At 38.3% G+C, this 18162-nt stretch overlaps 1 protein-coding gene across 3 annotated transcripts in view; it reads left to right on the forward strand.

Moving 5' to 3' along the window:
- Positions 1–18162, forward strand: part of OPRK1 (opioid receptor, kappa 1) — a 33463-nt gene that overhangs the window by 5459 nt on the left and 9842 nt on the right. For all 3 annotated transcript variants that reach the window (XM_012723102.1, XM_012723103.1, XM_004679881.2), the window contains exon 3: positions 11225–11577. In XM_012723102.1, coding sequence (XP_012578556.1) covers positions 11225–11577 — 353 coding nt within the window. The remainder of the gene's footprint in view (positions 1–11224; positions 11578–18162) is intronic.

Here is an 18162-nt window from a genome sequence, read left to right on the forward strand (position 1 = left end):
TTCTCAGTGCTGTGCTTTAACCCGCTGTGCCACCAGGGAGGGCCTCCATTCCCCATTTTTAAAAAAGTTAGTTCATATTGGTACTCACTCCTGAGCTCTCCACCTGACTATATTCCCCTCAAGGTCAGCAAATGGCTATACCCAGTAGTTTACTGTGACACAAGAGTCCAGCTTCTGGGGGACCTCCCTTCTTCTGTGCATATGTTGGCAGCCATCTTCTTCATACTGTTCTGTCTTAATAGAAAGGTTCCCTTCTCTTCAAGGAAAAATCCTGCTTCCATATTTTAGAGCTTATCACATACATTAATGGGGTGTTTGTGGTATCAGTTATAACCTTTTTGTTCTCTTCATAATATCTCCCTCTAGGCTGTTTTTATATTCTAAAATCTATATCTATCATTTTACAAATAATCAGTGTCTCTCAACTTACAATCATTGCCTTCCAACCTCCATTTTTCTGAGTTACCTGAACTGATGATCTTTCAGCCTCCTGTCTGTTGTTGGTGAGCTTCTGGGAGAAATAATCCCTCCTCTTCATTTCTGTGCCTTCCTCTTGTTCCTCAGATGATATACACTTGGGTTCCTTTCTCACATTTCAGATACTCACTTTAGGATAATCACTTGACTTCTGTAGGGATTTGGCATGCTTGACCAATCACGTCTCTCCAAAAGCACCCAGCCCTTACTTGTATCTACATCCTCACTATTTCCCATCAGTCTTCACCAAAGATTCCTCTTCTGATATTTCATAAATGATATTTTATAGAGCTGCCTTAGCTCTTTTCTGCCTTCATTTTGAATAATCCTATATTAATCAGGATTAGACTATGGAAGCAAACCAGTCTGGGAGACACATGTTAAGAGATTTATTTGTAAGAAAAGTACTTATATGACTGCAGGACTGTGCAGCAAGTCCCTGCCTCAAGGCAGGCATTAGGGAAGGCAGGCTGCAGTCCCCAGGTAGAATTTTGTCTTTCTCAGTGATGTGTCAGTTCTGTCTAAAGCCTTTCAACTTATAAGATCAAGTCCACCAAGGTAGTCCAAAATCATACCTCTTGCTTAAAGACAATGGATTACAGACTTGATTGTATCTGCAAAACAGCCTCACAGTGTTACTCAGACAAGTAACTAAATAATGGGGGATCATATCCTGGCCAGTCTGACTGCCATATTTTCTACATTGGTATCATCCACTCTTAAAACCATAACTTTAAGGGAAGTTCTGACAAATCTTAAACCTATATATCTTTCTTCCAGTTACTCCTCCCTAGCTATAGAATAAGCTTCCTTCCTTTTGTTAGTTCTGTGTGATAATCATGTAGTTCTCTGAGTTTTCCAAACAATTTGCCTATATTGCTTTGCAAGGGCTGCCATAACAAAGTACTACAGACTGGGTGGATTAAACAACAGATATTTATTTTTTCATATTTCTGGAGACTAGACTGCCCAAATCTAGGTGTTGGTAGGGTTGCTTTCTTCTGAGACACAGTGTTTTTTTGGCATGGAGATAGCCACTTTCTCTTCATGTCTTTTCAGGCTCTCCCCTCTGCAGGTGTCTGTGGCCTAATTTCCTATTCAATTAAGAACACCAGTCCAATTTGATTAAGACCACATATAATGAAATTATTTTAACTTAATTCTATCTCATCATATCTTTTTTTGTGACATATGGTCATATTCTGAGGGACTGGTAGTTAGGACTTCAATTCATGAATTTGAGGGGACAAAATTCAGCCTAAATTCTAACTGTTCCTTTTTCGTTGCTTTACAAAATACTCAAGCTATAGTTTCTATAATAATTACATGTTTTCTTTTCATTTAAGGACATCTTTACTCTTTCTTATATGACAGTGATATGTTTCTTCTTAAATTAATTGTAAGGATAAACAAGGAAAATTTATTTGGAACAAAATAGCAGGAATCAGAATATTATTTGGTGAGTGGATGTATGTTTGCCTTTTTCTTGTTAGTTTTCATTAATTTATTGCTACCACAATAAAAACCTCTAGGAATCAATCTTCTGCTGATTTTTACTTCCCTTGTACAGCCTGGGCTCCTTAAGAGGATGCCCTTCTACGGCATTTAGTAAAAAACAAAACCATAAAAATAATGTGGAAGTGGGGCCTTTCCTGGTGGCACAGTGGGTTAAAGCACAGCACTAAGAAGCTAAAGCCACTTCAGCATGAGTTCCATCCCTGCCCCAGAGGTGACCCACATGGCACAGCAGACCTCTCCTGACCTACCCGCTGCTCCCCTCAGCAGTGTACCTTGTCAGTCAGCCTGTTCTGCTCCCCAGTCTGTCTCTGGTGAATCCTCTCACCACTCCTGCACCTCTGGCCTGTACCCCAGTTCTGTATGCATAAATAAATAAATCTTTAAAAAATATATGGAAGTGATTCTATTTCTGAACTCAAATTTCTTCTCAGAGGCAACCCACCCACGCTTCCTAGGTATGAAGGTTGTTTCTCATGAAAGTACCGCTTTTCCTTGAGCAAAAACATCTCTTTCATCCCAGAGGTTTTATGTTTATATCTTAAAGTACACTAAACCTTAGTTTAGACTTTGACTAAAAAAAGTTTTAATTTATCCTGGGCCCTCCCCCAGAATCAACATTAAACATTGCCTCTAAAGTAAGTATAACTGAAATAACTTCAGCAGTTACTTGCAAAATAGCTTATCCAGCTGCCATTTCTCAGAGTAACTTTATTATTTGACAAGTTCTTAAAAGAATTTATTTCATTGCAACTGTTTATATGATTCAGAAAATAAGTGCAGTTGTTTCCTTCCCTATGGGACTGTGATCACAAATGAAGTTAATATCTTCCTGGAACTATTTCAGAGATCAGAGATGAGCATTCGTACCTGCTCCCCCCTCCCCAAAAAAAAAGAAAAGGAAAAGACTATTTGATGATGAGGTAGATAGCTTCTAAATTTTAATAGACTCCAGGCTAAATTGCAGTCTTTAGCGTTTCTTCTCAATTGTGTTGTTTTCCCCATTGCTTGGAATAGAGTTCTTTTCAGTGGAACTAATTTCTCCCCAGGAGATGATGGCTCTTCTCCATTCATAATTTAGTGTCTTTCCTGAGTAGCTGTGTCTTCTTGTGCACCATACAGTTTAGCACCCTCTTCATTCCAGAATAACTTGGGGATGAACTCAACTGCTCTTGTCCTGAGAAACTGTTCAACTGGAAACCTAAAATTGCATGACTGTAGGATAGTTGTCTTTCTAAGATTTGGTTTAGGTAGGTTTAGTGGTGCAAGTAATTCAGGCTTAGGACTGCATTAACAAAAGATGCTGTCAGAATAACATTTACTTTTTCCTCAACAGAAAATTAGCCAATATATTCTTTCTTTGGCAGAGATGCTGGTTTATGCCTTAAATAAGGAAGCCTTATATAAAAAGAATAGATTTTAAGCATGAAGGTATCATAAAATGCTTTTGTGTGTGTTGTGTGTTAAGCATTTACTGTCTTCACTGGCTAAGCATATCACAATTTTTTTAAAGACATTTATTTGTGCATACAGAATTAGGGTACAGGCCAGAGGTGCAGGGGTGGTGAGAGGGTTCACCAGAGAAAGAGTGGGGAGCAGAACAGGCAGATCGTCAAAGTACACTGCTGAGGGGGCATATCACAATTTAAATGAAGGATGCTAAAAACATAATATGTGATGAATTTGAGATATTCCAAAAGAATTGGTCTGAAAATAGCATGGAAATCTTCAGATTAAGAATGACTAGTTTAAATTTAGAGATCAGTTATATCAGCAAGATCAACTTTTGGTGCTGCTGTTGTCTATTAGCTCATTCAGTGTCACAAAAAATTTCTAAACTCTCCTACTCACTCTGCCCCTCTCACCCAGTGAAGAGGTCACACCCTTCTGATAAAGAACAGAACAGGAGGATGATCCTGCAGTCCCTCTGATGGTACCCTGTGAGTTGACCTTAGCTATGTCAGTTTTCTGTATAAAACAAGAGAAATCATTTAAGGTATCTATATCCAGATAGTTGTACACTAGGAAACAACACACTAGTTATATGAGTTTTTGCAGTTTTCTTCCAAGTGCTATTGGACTTGAACACTCATCCTATGCACCCAACAGAGTGCACTAGAATGTTTGTTTTAGAAGTCAAGACCACGAGTTACTGACTACAGACCCAGTAAACTGTTGTGAAGGCACTGACAATGGCGGCAAGATCATTACTTTAACACTCCCCTTCTTCCTTCACCCTGTATGGACAGCTTGCTTGGGGCACCCCTCTCTATGGCCACAGCTCTGACTGTGCATTACCATCCAAACAGTAACTGCAGTGTGGTCAGTCCAGGACTTCAGGGACCACTCCTGTCACCCTCTTGTCTTTACTGTTTGTATGGGAGAGTATATCTGGGGAATGGAAAAAACCTGGATCCTGTGAATTTGACTGCCTTAGAAAACTACAGATTGATGCAGTTTCACAGATCACTAGAGAAACAATGAATGACTTTGCCTTCCTTTTCAAAAATTAATAAAGCTCTTTGATAGAGAACATCTTTGTTAGTAAATAACCCAAAGGGACATATAGCAAATTAATTTCTTTGAGATGAACTTATGGTATCTGGAGAATTTATTGAACTAAATTTATGTTTTGAAATATGTTCTGTGAATTCACATCAGCTATCATTATATCTGTTGTGCCCCTGGAAAACATATTGCAAAAAGTTAATAAATTATGCTCTTGGAAATGTAGAGAAAAGAACATCAAACCATCTCTCATGATGCTACTTCCTTCTTTGTTAGAAGTGATTGCATTTTCCCACCCAAGTGCTACAGAACCTCCCTCCTACTGAGTTTGGTGTTTTGGGGGTGTCTCCAGACCACTTGTGCAGCACTAGTGTTCTAAAGTCTTGGTCAGTTTCCCATGGGTAAAAGGTGTTTGACCACACTCATTTTTTCACCAGACCAATCAATGTTTATTCAGGGGCTTACTCTTCGCCATTAGTTATTTGCTGAATTAAAGGAGACCATTCAAGGAAAAAAATCCCTATGGTTTGAGTTTTAATTTTTCCATTGTGTTGGAACTTAGTTTGCTATTTGAATGCTGAGATTTTACTTTGACTGTTTCACTCATTTGTGATTTCAGGAAGTCATTTACTTCCTCTTGTCATTTACTTACTGGCAAAGTGGGCAGTGGCCAAGGGGCAGTCTCATAAAAATGTGAATGATCACCTATGTCCACTAGGGGGTGGCATGCTAAGGTTTGATATTAGGGTTCCTCCCTAGGCCATGCCCTTTTTTCTCCATGCCATATGTCTTCTACCCTTGTGAAAAATAATCAACCACACTAATCAGGATGTTTTTCAGTCTTTAGGCACTTTAATGAGTAGAATCTGCAGGCAGAATCACATTATTTCTCTGATAAAATTTCTGATTTTTTGAGAAGCTTTGGAATGACATCCTTGAATTACTTTACCTATTAGGTTGAACTGTAAGAACCCCAGAAAAACACTTCTAAGATGGCTTCCTTTTTCCAAAAAGTGGGCATTGTTACTTTATAGGAATTTAATATGGGTTATTATGCCTGTGGTAGGTACTTAATAACAGTAATGATATTAACAACAGCAACTGCATTGCTGACAATAATGAAGGGGGAGGTGCTTGTGGACAAAGGCTGACAGCCACAGAGCTGGCAGGCAGGAGCTGGCAACACCAGAAATGTGGGGAAAGAAAGCGCCTGTGGTCGCTTCACACCTCTGGGGGAGCGGAAGGGGGTGAGGAGGCCAAGTAGGGCTGTGGAGGGGCAGTGGAAAAGTTCCCCAAAGAAGGAAAAGAGCCCCCAGAAGCTTTTTTTTTCTTTTTCTTTTTAATAAGATAACAGATTATTTTTACATCTTTTTGTGCCTTTTCCATCTCATTTGTAATCCCCATGGACGTCCCATCACCAAATCACCCGTGTACCATCACTATAGTCCAGTGCACTTCCCCCCTCCACCGTTTTTGATCTCATTCCCCAACCCCCATTCCACCCCCGTAAAATGTCTCTGGTTTGTAGTTGTTCATTATTATTATTATTTTCCTGCCTGGCCCTTTATACTCCTGCTATGAGAGAAACCATCCAGTATTTTTCCTTTTCTTTCTGGCTTGTTTCACTAAGCATGATCTTTTCCAGCTTCATTCATGTTGCTGCAAAAGGCATGTGCTTATTATTTTATATATATATATATATATAAAAGTAATGATATTAACAAGTAATGATATATATATATAAGGTTGCTGAGTAATATTCCATTGTGTGTATGTACCACATCTTTTTAATCCAGTCATCTACTTTTGGGCATTTGTGTTGTTTCCATGTCTTTCCAACTGTAAATAAAGCAGCAATAAACATGACCCCCAGAAGCTTCTAAGTGAGCTGGAGAGTCCCCAAAAGCTCTATAAAGGGAACTCAGCACCCTAACTCCGGACTCCTCCCTTGGACTGCCTTCCTTGTCAGGAGTCATTTTTGTAAGAAATCTGAGTTTGCTAATCTTCAGTCCCTGATGTCAGTGATTATTCCTTCATTGCTTGGACACAAGAACCCATTTGGCCAACAATAAGGGCTGGTATTGTGTGACGCCAGCTTCTATACTAAGTAATTTGAGGCACTCTCTCTTTTCATCATAATGACAATCATGTCAGGTAGTACAAAGTTCCCAAAACTTTACTGTCAAGTTGTAAATCTGTAATAAATATTTAAAATGTTTCCTCTTGATTTTCAAAGTTCTTTGTGACCCAGCCCCCTTTTTCTCATCCGAACCAGTTCCTCATAATGCCCCAACAGGACCCCAGGCCCTTGACTGACACTCTAACCATCAGCACTGTTATCCAAATCCTTCTCAAAACTCCAGGTTCTGTCCAGGTGCTCACGTCTTCAACATACATACTGACCTATTCATTACACACTGATATTTTCCTTCAGTCTAGTTCTTTTGACTCAGTTAGCTTAAAATATTCTAGGAGGAGGTCATGTGTATTGAACTTATTTTTCATTTCCTCTCAATGTCCAGTATATTGGTGTGTGAGAAACAGATACTTAAAGCATGTTGAAGTAATAAATAATGAATAGGATGAACATGTGGAGGGAGCATGACCTTAACTGGAGAGAAGAGAGGGTATGTGTGTGCTCACACTGAGAAACAGTTACCAGTAAGGACTAAAAATAGGGCCCTCCCTGGTGGCACAGTGGGTTAGGGCGCAGCACTGACAAGTTGGCCACAGCCACTTCTGTGTGAGTTCAATCCCTTGCCCCAGAGGTGACCCACATTGTGCAGTAGACCTCTCCTGACCCGCCAGCTGCTCCTGAGCAGTGTACTTTGCTGATCTACCTGTTCTGCTCCCTACTCTGTCTCTGGTGAATCCTCTTACCCCTCCACCTCTGGCCTGTACCTCAGTTCTGTATGTATAAATATTTTTAAGAAAAAAAAAGACCTAAAAATGCCTGAAATCAACAAAACTGAAACTGTGATTGTGTTTAAAACTATATATTGATTAGCCATCCAGATTATGGACTCATTAATGCTAGTTTGAGAATGATCCCTTTTGCCTGGGTATTATTTAAGCACAACAAGCACATGCTAAGGACAAGAAGCCCTAAAACCACTGGCACCCCTTTTCTGCAGAACCCTTGCCTTGTGACATTGTTCTTAATGTCTCAGCACACAAATGTGTTCCCCTGGCTGTCCTACACAGGTATATATGGCTGCCAATTTAGAAGCCATTCCCTAATTCTCAATGAAGAGACCTATCCTGGAAGGTTGTAATGAGGTGTGATGAGATACGGAGAATTTTTAATTCCTAGATACATCCAACTACCATGTAGCCCAGCAATTGCCCGACCTGGTACCCATACTGTCTTTTCCAGGTTAACATTGTTAAGTTTAGCAGACAGCCCACAGACTTTGCTCTTTTATTGCCATATGCTCCTGTGGTATGTACACTGAAAAGTGCAACCACTCGTTGTCAGTACACCTCCTGCTTTTCCATCCAAGCCCAAACCTCCCACCCAGATGGTGCCATTTCGTTTGAAATACGTGCAAATTTTTGTAAAGCAGTGTAGATGAAATGAAAAAAATGCTGTCATGTTCTAGTCTACCAAGAAAGCTTATCTGTTTTTTTCACCAGTGGACACACAGTAACTAAAAGGACTAGCTACCCATTCATTTGGTTAAATATAAGCAATACCTGGTCATTTAACCACACTGTCTTTGAGGATGAGGGTCTTAAAATCATGTGTTCACAGCATCCATTCCAGAGTAGTACAGAAAGTACTGTCATAAACATTGATTGAACCCACAGTTTGATTTATTACTTTAATTACACCTGCTAAGTTTTCCCTTTCAGTGGCATTGGCTGTGAGCATGTGTCTTGCAGAGCGACAGGAGGATGGCCTTGCTCTGCTGCCCCTTGTAGGTCCTCCTGCTGAGTCCTACCTCTGCTGACTCTAGAAGAATCATTTAGCTTGCCTGAGTCTAACTTCCTTCAGCAGACTCAGGAAAAAAGCATAAATCTCCCAGGCAAACTCTAACAAATTCTTTTAAAAAAACATTTATTTATGCATACAGAATTGGGGTACAGGTCAGAGGTGTATGGGTGGTGAGAAGATTCACCAGAGACAGAGTGGGGGAGCAGAACAGGCAGGTTAGGAGAGGTCTGCCACACCATGTGGGTCACCTCCAGGGCGGGGTTCGAACTTGCACTGAAGTGGCTGCGGCCAGCTTGCAGTACTGCGTCCTTATCCACTGTGCCACCAGGGAGGGCCTCCCGGGAAAATTCTAAGGGCAGTTGTTGTGAGAATCAAATTAAATACATGGAAGTCAAAGTGTTGGACTTTGTGCATTTTAAGGACCTGGAGAGATGTGAGAATGCCAGGACTGGGATCAAGTTCTCATGTTTGAATTCCTGAAATGCTTTTTATAGCTGCCCTTAGAATTTGGAGGTCAGAGGTCATCTTGTAATGCATGTTTAAAATATAAAAACATTTTAAGAATATATTTGAACAGATGGCTTTCCCTTCTTTATTAGAAACATTTGACTCTTTGTGAGATTAATTGCTTAGCTATCTGTGCTTTTATAAAGTCTATGCCCTGAGCCTTGGCCGAAAACTCAGGACATTTTATGACATTTGAGTAAAAACTGCAAAGAAAAATACATTTTAAAATAAACATTTCACTCTCCAGATAAAAACACTTTTTATTTGATGCTCCATCAAATAGGAAACCTAAAGCTATTGACTGATACCTGTCTTCACAGTGCCTTCCCACAACTCTGTTTCCTAACAAAAGGAAGAGAGAGGAGGGTGCATGAAGGAATAACGGGAAAGGACAGTGGGCTCTGAAAGTGAAGTGTGAGCCCTTGTATAAGGTCAGTCGAGTCAGGTCATCTGCTGCCTTTGTCTCACACACCCCTGGTTACTACCAATTACCTTTCTTTCATAGGAACTGAAACTCAAGACTAGACATTCAGAATCAGAATCACATTAGACCACACAGTTTCCAAGAAAAGCCAAGCTTGTTCTATCACCACATGTTAAAAACTGTCTTATGTGGGGAAATTTGTATTTACAACTGATACTAAATTTTTTTAAGATTTATTTATTTATTCATACAGAACTGGGGTACAGGCCAGAGATGTGGAGGGTGAGAGGATTCACCAGAGACAGAGTGGGGAGCAGGACAGCAGACAGACAAAGTACACCTGCTGAGGGGAGCAGCGGGCAGGTCAGGAGAGGTCTGCCTCGCCATGCGGATCTCCTCTGGGGCAGGTGGGGATTGAACTCATGCGGAAGTGGCTTAAGCTTCTTAGTGCAGTGCTTTAACCCGCTGCGCCACCAGGGAGGGTCAATTGATACTGATTTTGTAGACAAAACAATCGTTTTTCACAAGGCTGCTCCTTATAGATGACCTTTAATAAAATCAAGGCCACAACATTGAAGAAACTTTGTTCCTTGAAGGTCTATGAGGCATAGCTGAATTAATTGTGATTAGGTCTACACATCTGTGGAAAGTAATTAACATATGGTTTTCCCAGTAAGTCTTAGCATTTGGCCTCTGAAAACCTGCTGATAGTGTGGATATTTTTTCTATGCCCTGTGGATCTCTGAGGAAGCATTCTTTAAGTAAGACAATCTCTTAATTTTTAGCTGAAATGGAGTTGTTTTAAAACTTTAGAAATAAATGGAAAGAATAATTTAGGTTTAAAGACAGCCTTTCTGACCTACTTTAAAAATTACTATTCCCCCATTTGAAGATCAAACAAATTGTGTATTTTTAAATGTCTCTCAAGATGAGTGTAAAGAAAAAGAACTGTCCCCTACTGTACCAGATTACATTTATTGCTATTACATGTGTAAGAGTAGAATTCTATCTGTTTTGTATACATAACACATTTAATATTAAGAACTTGTGTCATGCTGGCAAACAAAACACAAGAAATTTGTTTGTATTTTAGCAGTTGCTGTTGGAATGCATTTTGAAAGAAAAAAAATTATTTTGTATTTTCCAAAAGACATTGTAATTGCAGTGATGGTTTTCTCCAAGTTACCCTGAGTTCAGAATGTTTAATTTTTGTTTTGCAAAGTGAAAGTGGTGCAGTGGGTTAAAGCCCAGCACTAAGAAGTGAAAGCCACTTTAGCATGAGTTCAATCCCCGCCTGCCCGGGTGGTGACCCACATGGAGCGGCAGACCTCTCCTGACCCGCCCACTGCTCCCCTCAGCAGTGTACTTCATCGATCTGCCTGTTCTGCTCCCCACCCTATTTCTGGTGAATCCTCTCACAGCCTCTGCACCTCTGGCCTGTACCCAGTTCTGTATGCAAAATAAATAAATCTTTTTTAAAAAAAAGTATTTTAAAAATGCTTAGAAACCAACAACTCTGTGTAGGAGTAAAATGGTCACAAAAAATAAATAAATAAAAAAGACTTGTATTATATGCAAGTCTTTTGAAATTATCTGTTTTTATTCACCTATTTATCTATTTTTGCTATTTACTTTCATTAAAATTATGTCTTCTGAGAAAATCACTAGAGTAAGAGATTTTTGTCCAATTTTCTATGCCTGGCTAGCACAGTTCTAAAATAGCTTTTTTATATGTTAGACACTCAATAAATGCATAAAGAATAGGTGAAGGAAAAGCAAATTCAATAATCCAACACATTTATCGCATAGATTTGATGTGAAGATGAGGAGCAATGATCTTGTTTCTTGTCTTTTAGATACACAAAAATGAAGACGGCTACTAACATTTATATATTCAACCTGGCTTTGGCGGATGCATTAGTTACTACCACCATGCCATTCCAGAGCACTGTCTATTTGATGAATTCCTGGCCATTTGGGGATGTACTGTGCAAGATTGTCATTTCCATTGACTACTATAACATGTTTACCAGCATATTCACCTTGACCATGATGAGTGTGGACAGATACATTGCTGTGTGCCATCCGGTCAAGGCTTTGGACTTTCGCACACCCTTGAAAGCAAAGATCATCAATATTTGTATTTGGCTCCTGTCTTCATCTGTTGGCATATCTGCAATAGTCCTTGGAGGAACCAAAGTGAGAGAAGGTAAGGACAGTCATTTTCATGAGTATAACTTCTAATTATATAGACTTGTTTGGAAGTGTATCAGACACACATCTAGGGGAAAAGTCAAAAGCTAGTAGAAATACAACGCCTAAATCCATGAGGATGATAATAACATTTTTGTGTTCTTTTCCACATCAAAACATGGAATAGAATAATGATATTATCCAAATACAGACCCCCAACCTACTACCTCTTCAAGAAATGCTTACCAGAATCTGGAAAGTTGAAGTAAGGAACTACAGGCATGTGGGCTTTAAGATAAAATTCCACTAAATCCTGACAATACCAAGATAACACCTAGTCACTCCTTTTCTCTCTTAAAAAGGCCCTAAATCATTAGAAACACACTACTTACTCTTCCTTAGGGGTAACCTCCATGGCACTGTCGTAACAACTTCATTGGGCAGGATAACATTCAAACTTGGGTTTGTAGATGGTTCATAGATGACCAAACCTTTAGGCTTTGAACATATTGGTTCCTTAACCCACAGAAACAGGATACTTGTCCTTTTCCCTAAATTCCAAAGACAATGGTTTTCACCCTAGGCTGCACATTGGAATTACCTGGGTAATTTATAAAGTAGTGATGCCTGGAGGGTATGACTGAAATTGCCTGAAGCACCATCTGGGCGTGAAAGGTTTTGAGATCTCAGGTGACTCTAACCTACCACCAATGAGAAAGGTCACTGAATGGAGTCAGGTTTTTTGGTTTGCAGCACAGATTCTGGATGCAAGCTTCCTGGGGTTGAATCCTGATTTCAACATTTATGAGCAGTATCACTTTGGAAATATGCTTAGACCTTGGTGTCTCAATTTCTCATCTGCAAAGGTGAGAATTATCATTCTGGGTTTGTTTCACCAGTAAAAGATAAGTCTGTGAAATTATCTTTGGTCTTAATAGCAATTCATTTGGGGGGAGGAATTAGAAAGATCACTTTGGACTTTTAAAGTGCTATTTATTGCCTTAGAAGTTGTCTAAATGGTAGTTTATTAGAGAGGTTCATAACTATGAGTACACATAATTGAATATGTCTAGCAGGAACTTTCCAGGTCAGAGTAAAAGGGCAGTTGCAAAATCATAGCTTATCTTGCAAGGTCCACATTTTTAGTGGAGCATAATCCTTTTCTTTTGAAGTTATAAAATAAACTTGTAGCATAGGTTTAAAGCTATAATACTTAGTACATTTTAAGAAATACCCAATTTTATCAGAGAAGCATTTCTGAATATGATTAATTGCACACAGATTGTGTTTCTTCATGCATATAACAAACATAAAAGTGCAAGAAACTCCTCTGAGTCCTAGGTGTCCATAAATAGTAAGATTCAGGTGGAGATGCCACAGCAACACCGTAGAAAAACAGACTAAATTATATGAAAAGATGGATGATTTAGCTCAGGGCAAAGACCTGATTTTTATATCTCACCACCACACTCTTCTAATCACTGTCAGAAAATGACATACTGGAAGAAATTGATTTCAGTTAAAATTGTTGAAAGAGGAAATGAATATAGATGTTATTTTTCTATAAAGGAATTGCTATTGATGAACAGGTGTAGATGCAGTGGAAGAAAACATTTATCAGTGTCGGCAGGTTAATGGGAGCAACAAATATGGAAAAAATGGGAAAAATCAGCCACTATGTCTTCTGTTTCTAAATCAGAAAGTTTGTTTATGTGAATGAAAGGTTGACCCACATTACCCAGTGTGCTCCTGAGGGAGTATTGCCTCACAGTTCCTGTCAAGCCTAGATGACAAAAAGGAGCATTTTACATAATTGTTATACACTAAATCAGGACTGACGGTATTGGGTGTCCGCAGTCACATGTGTATGGAGAAAGCTCTCTGAAAGTAGCAGACTACTTTCAGAAAGTAGCAGACTTACTTTGTGCTACCAACCGGTAGCACAAATTCTGGACTCAAACTGCCTGGGATTGAATTTTGATTTCATCATTTATGGACAGCATCAGTTTGGAAAGCCTTAGACCGTGGTGTCTCAATTTCTCATCTGCCAAGCAGGGATATAAGTACCCACCTCCTAGTGTGTTTTCTAGATTAAGCCAGTGAATGTGTGGGAAGTTGGCAAAGGGCCCAGTGTCTGGTGTGTACTCATGTGAGTTTAACATGATTTTCTGCTGATTGTTTATGTTTAGCCATGTTTTGTGGATTTGTTCAGAAAAATTTCACTTCATGAGCATAAAATATTAAATATAGCATTTTGTATACTATACATTTGTGTACTATTCATTTTGGAATTCATAGTCTGCCTATGACTATGATAGCTAGGAATGAATCATTATAATAACTAAGAACAGAAACAATTATTGTTAACAAAAAGAATACTCACAAGGGAAACTTTAGTTTAGATATTAGAACTAACTCTGTAATTAAAACAGCCATGCAGCACTGGAACATGTGACCAGAGAAAAATTATGACCCTCCAATAGTAATATAAAATGAAAAAAAAAGACTTTTTTTTAGATCTGTGAAACTATAACCCTCTTTAGACAATAGGCCTGTCTGACACATCCCAAAGATTCCTCCTGCTTTATAATTATTTTTTGTGTGGATGAAAAAACATCAAACATAAGATCTACCCTCTTACAAAGGTGCAAGCACTGTGTAGAGTGTTACTATCGGACCTATGCCCGACAGTAGATCTTCAGAACTTGCTTACTTGTATAACTGAAGCCTTTTACTATTTGGACATCACCTCCCATTTCGCCCTCCCTTCCATGCCTGGAAACCACCAGTCTGTTCACTGTATGATGATTTTATTAGAGTCCACATATAAATGAAATCATACAGTACTTGTCTTTATGTGTCAGGCACATTCCATCTAGCATAATACCACACGGTATATCTATTTCACAGTTCCTTTATTTGTTCATTCATCAATGAACATTAGGTTGGTTTCATATGTTGGCTATTGTGAGTACTGATGTTAAGTTTAGGAAGGCAAACATCATTGGAGATCCTAATTTCAATTTCTTTGGAAAAATACCCCAGAAGTGGAATTACTAGATCATCTGCTATCACTATTTTTGATGTTATAAAGATCTGTATTAGTCTCTATACTGGATGCATTAATTTATCTTTCTAACTTCACCAATAATGTACCAAGTTTTCCTTTTCTCTACATCACTGTCACCACTTACTTTGCTTCTGTGAATAACTGCCATCCTAACAGGTGTGAAGTCATCTTGCAATGGTTTTGATATGCATTTTCCTGATGATAGGTGATGATAAACACCTTTTCATGCCATTTTCACTTCTTTACATATTTTGATTCTTTTTATAACTTTCTCTTGCCTAATTACACTAGCTAAAAATTCCAGTACTATGTTGAATAGTAATAGTGAGAGTAGATATCCTTGTTTTATACCTGCTCTTAGAGGAAACGCTTTCAATTTTTAACCATTGAATATATTAGCTGTATATTTGATAAATGTGACTTTTATTTTTATATTTAATTTATTTATTTTTATATATTTTATGTTAGGTGTAGTCCCCATAGAATTTCCACTATAATTCACCAAAGACTATCACCTTAGTTCCTTATGCTCTTTCTGCCTTCATTTTGTACCCTCTCACTCACCCCTCCCCTGCAGAATGTCTCTGATTTATAGTTGTCTGATAATTTTTGTTTAGTTTTGTTGTATTTTTTTAATTGTTGTTTCCCCTCCTGATTCTTTATTTGGTTTCCCTGTATTACTCCCATAAGTGAAACCATCCACTATTTTTCTTTTTCTTTCTAATTTCACTGAGCATAATCCCTCTTAATTCCATCCATGTTGCCTTAATTGGCATTTTACACACACACACACATATTTGCTGAGTAATATTCTACTGTGTATATATATATATATATATACCACATCTTTTTGATTCAGTTATCTATTTTGGGGCATTTAGTTTGTTTCCAAGTCTTACCCATTATAAATAGTGCTGCAATAAAAATAGGGGTACATCTGTTATTTTGAATTAATGTTTTTGTGTCTTTTGGGTAGATCCTTAAGAGTGGAATTTCTGTGTCAACTCCATTTTTAGTAATCTGAGAAAACACCACACTCTTTCCATAGTGGTTGGAATAATTTTCACCACCTCCTCACCAGCATTTGTTGTTAGCTTTCTTACCATGTTCCATTCTCACTGCTGTGAGGTGGTACCTCATTGTGGTTTTGATTTGTATTTCCCTGACTATGAGGGTGTTGAACCCTTTTCATTTCATCTTTGGAGAAGGTCTTTTGAGTTCTACTGCCCATTTTTTTTTACTGGATTATTTAAAAATGTCATCTTTATTAGTTGAGGTATGTTTTATCTGTTCTCATTGCTTGGTGATCTTTACAGAAATGGCTGTTAAGTCTTAAAAAGCTTTCTTAGCATCTATTGATCTGACCATATGATTTTTACCTTTCCTTTTGTTGATGTGGTCATTTATGTTGAATGATTTCCAGATAACTGAACCATCTCTGTTTCCTTGCAGTACATTCTACTTGCCCATGGTGTGTGATCCTTTTAATTTAAGATTGAATTAGTTTTGCTAATATTATATTGGGGATATCTGTATTTGTGTTTATCAGATACTGGCATGTGGTTTTATTTATTTATTCATTTATTTATTTACTTATTACTGTCCTTGTTTTTATTTAGTATCAGAGAAATGTGGACCTCATAGGTTTGGAAATATTCTATGCAATAGTAAATACCATGTATATTTTGATACTCCTTCATTTGTGCATATATATTTTTAGCCATGTCTTCCTGATATATTTGCCCTTTATTTATGTCTTCCTGATATATGTGTCCTTTATTATATAAAGTGTTAACATATCACATCATTTAAGAGCCTCACTGGTGGTGCGCGGATGAAGTCTCATCAGCTACCAGCAATCACTGTAGCACTAGTTCGATCCCTGGCTGAGAAGCTGACCCACGTGGTACAGCAGAACTCTCCTATCTCCCCTGCTGCACCCCTCAGCAGTGTATTTCAGTATAGCTGCCTGTTCTGCTCCTCTCTCTACTTCTGGTGAATCCTCTCATACCCACCTGCCCTCCCCGCTGCTGTACCTCTGGCCTACATCCCAGTTCTTTCTTAAAAAAATTAAATGATTTATTTGTTTATGTACTTATACAAGAGCTGGTATAGGCCAGAGGTGCAGGAGTGAAAGGATTCATCAGAGAAACAGAGTGAGGAGCAGAACATGCAGATCTACTGAAATACACTGTTGAGAGAGCACCACACCACACAGGAGAAGGCTGATCCATGTGGATCAGCTCTCACGCCAGGGATTGAACTCGTGCTACAGTGGATACTGATAGCTTCATAGTGATGAGATTTAACCCCTTATGCCACCAGGGAGACCTACCTCAATTCTTATGTGCATAAATAAATCTTTAAATCTTTTAAAAATCTTTAAAAAAAAATAATAATAAACCCTTCCTGGTGGCACACTAAGAAGCTAAAGCCACTTCTGCATGAGTTTGATCCCCATCTGCCCTGGAGGTGACCCACATGGCACAGCAGACATCTCCTGACTGTATTTCGTCAATCTGCCTGTTCTGCTCCCCACACTGTCTCTGGTGAATCCTCTCACTGCCCCCTGCACCTCTGGCCTATACCCCAGTTCTGTATGCACAAATAAATAAATCTTTACAAAATAATAATAATATCCATTCAAATTTTATAAATTTTTTTTTTGGTTGTAAGTTTATTTTATGTCCTCTCTTTCACGCTCTTGTGATACTCATTACCCTTATTTTGGCTTTCCTAGTAAAGTTGGATATTGCTAAAATTGCTTCTTCCATTTCTGTTTTTTTACTTTATATTTCTCTCTTCACTTTCCTGGGTCCTTAGTACATTATTATATTCATAGTCACTAAATTGAGCTTCCATTTTGGCTATTCTGTTTCCATAATTTTCTCTTCAGTTCTTGATCTCTTATTGAGCACTTTACATGAATTTCTGCTACTTTCTTATATAAAGCTTCAATGTTTACCTTGTGTTCATGATTTATATCTGATAGCATTCATTTTTCTGTTTTTTGAGCAGCTTTCCTGAATCCTTTTCAATCATTTGCCTTTCTGAGTTATCTTCTATATCTTAGAAGATACATTAGAAGACATATCTATTTATTATAGTAATTCTAAACTATCTTTTTGTTAAGAAGATATACTATTCTATGACCTTTGTGTCTGAATTCTGGAGAGTTGTTCTCACTTTATGATGTTAAACTTTCTTGATATATTGAGTTGCCATGTATTGTACTTTTTGTCTGTCCCTTTTATTACACATAAAGTTTCCCTATCTTTTTAATGTCTGTAGCAGGAACTTAGAGGCTTGTTCTAATTTTACTCATCCCACAGGAGACTGTGTGACACAGAAAACCACATATGTGGTTTTGACATATTTCACTGACTGTGTGACACAGAAAACCACATATGTGGTTTTGACATATTTCACTTTATGTACGGACTTTGTTGCTTCTGTGGGTTCTCAGAACTCGTTTGCACTTGCTGATTCAGGAAGGTGGGTAGGGACCCTGGACAGGTCCAACTGTTACTA

The sequence above is a fragment of the Condylura cristata genome, unplaced genomic scaffold, assembly GCF_000260355.1.
Source record: "Condylura cristata isolate star-nosed mole 26May11 unplaced genomic scaffold, ConCri1.0 scaffold00009, whole genome shotgun sequence".
NCBI classification, from domain to species: Eukaryota; Metazoa; Chordata; class Mammalia; order Eulipotyphla; family Talpidae; genus Condylura; species Condylura cristata.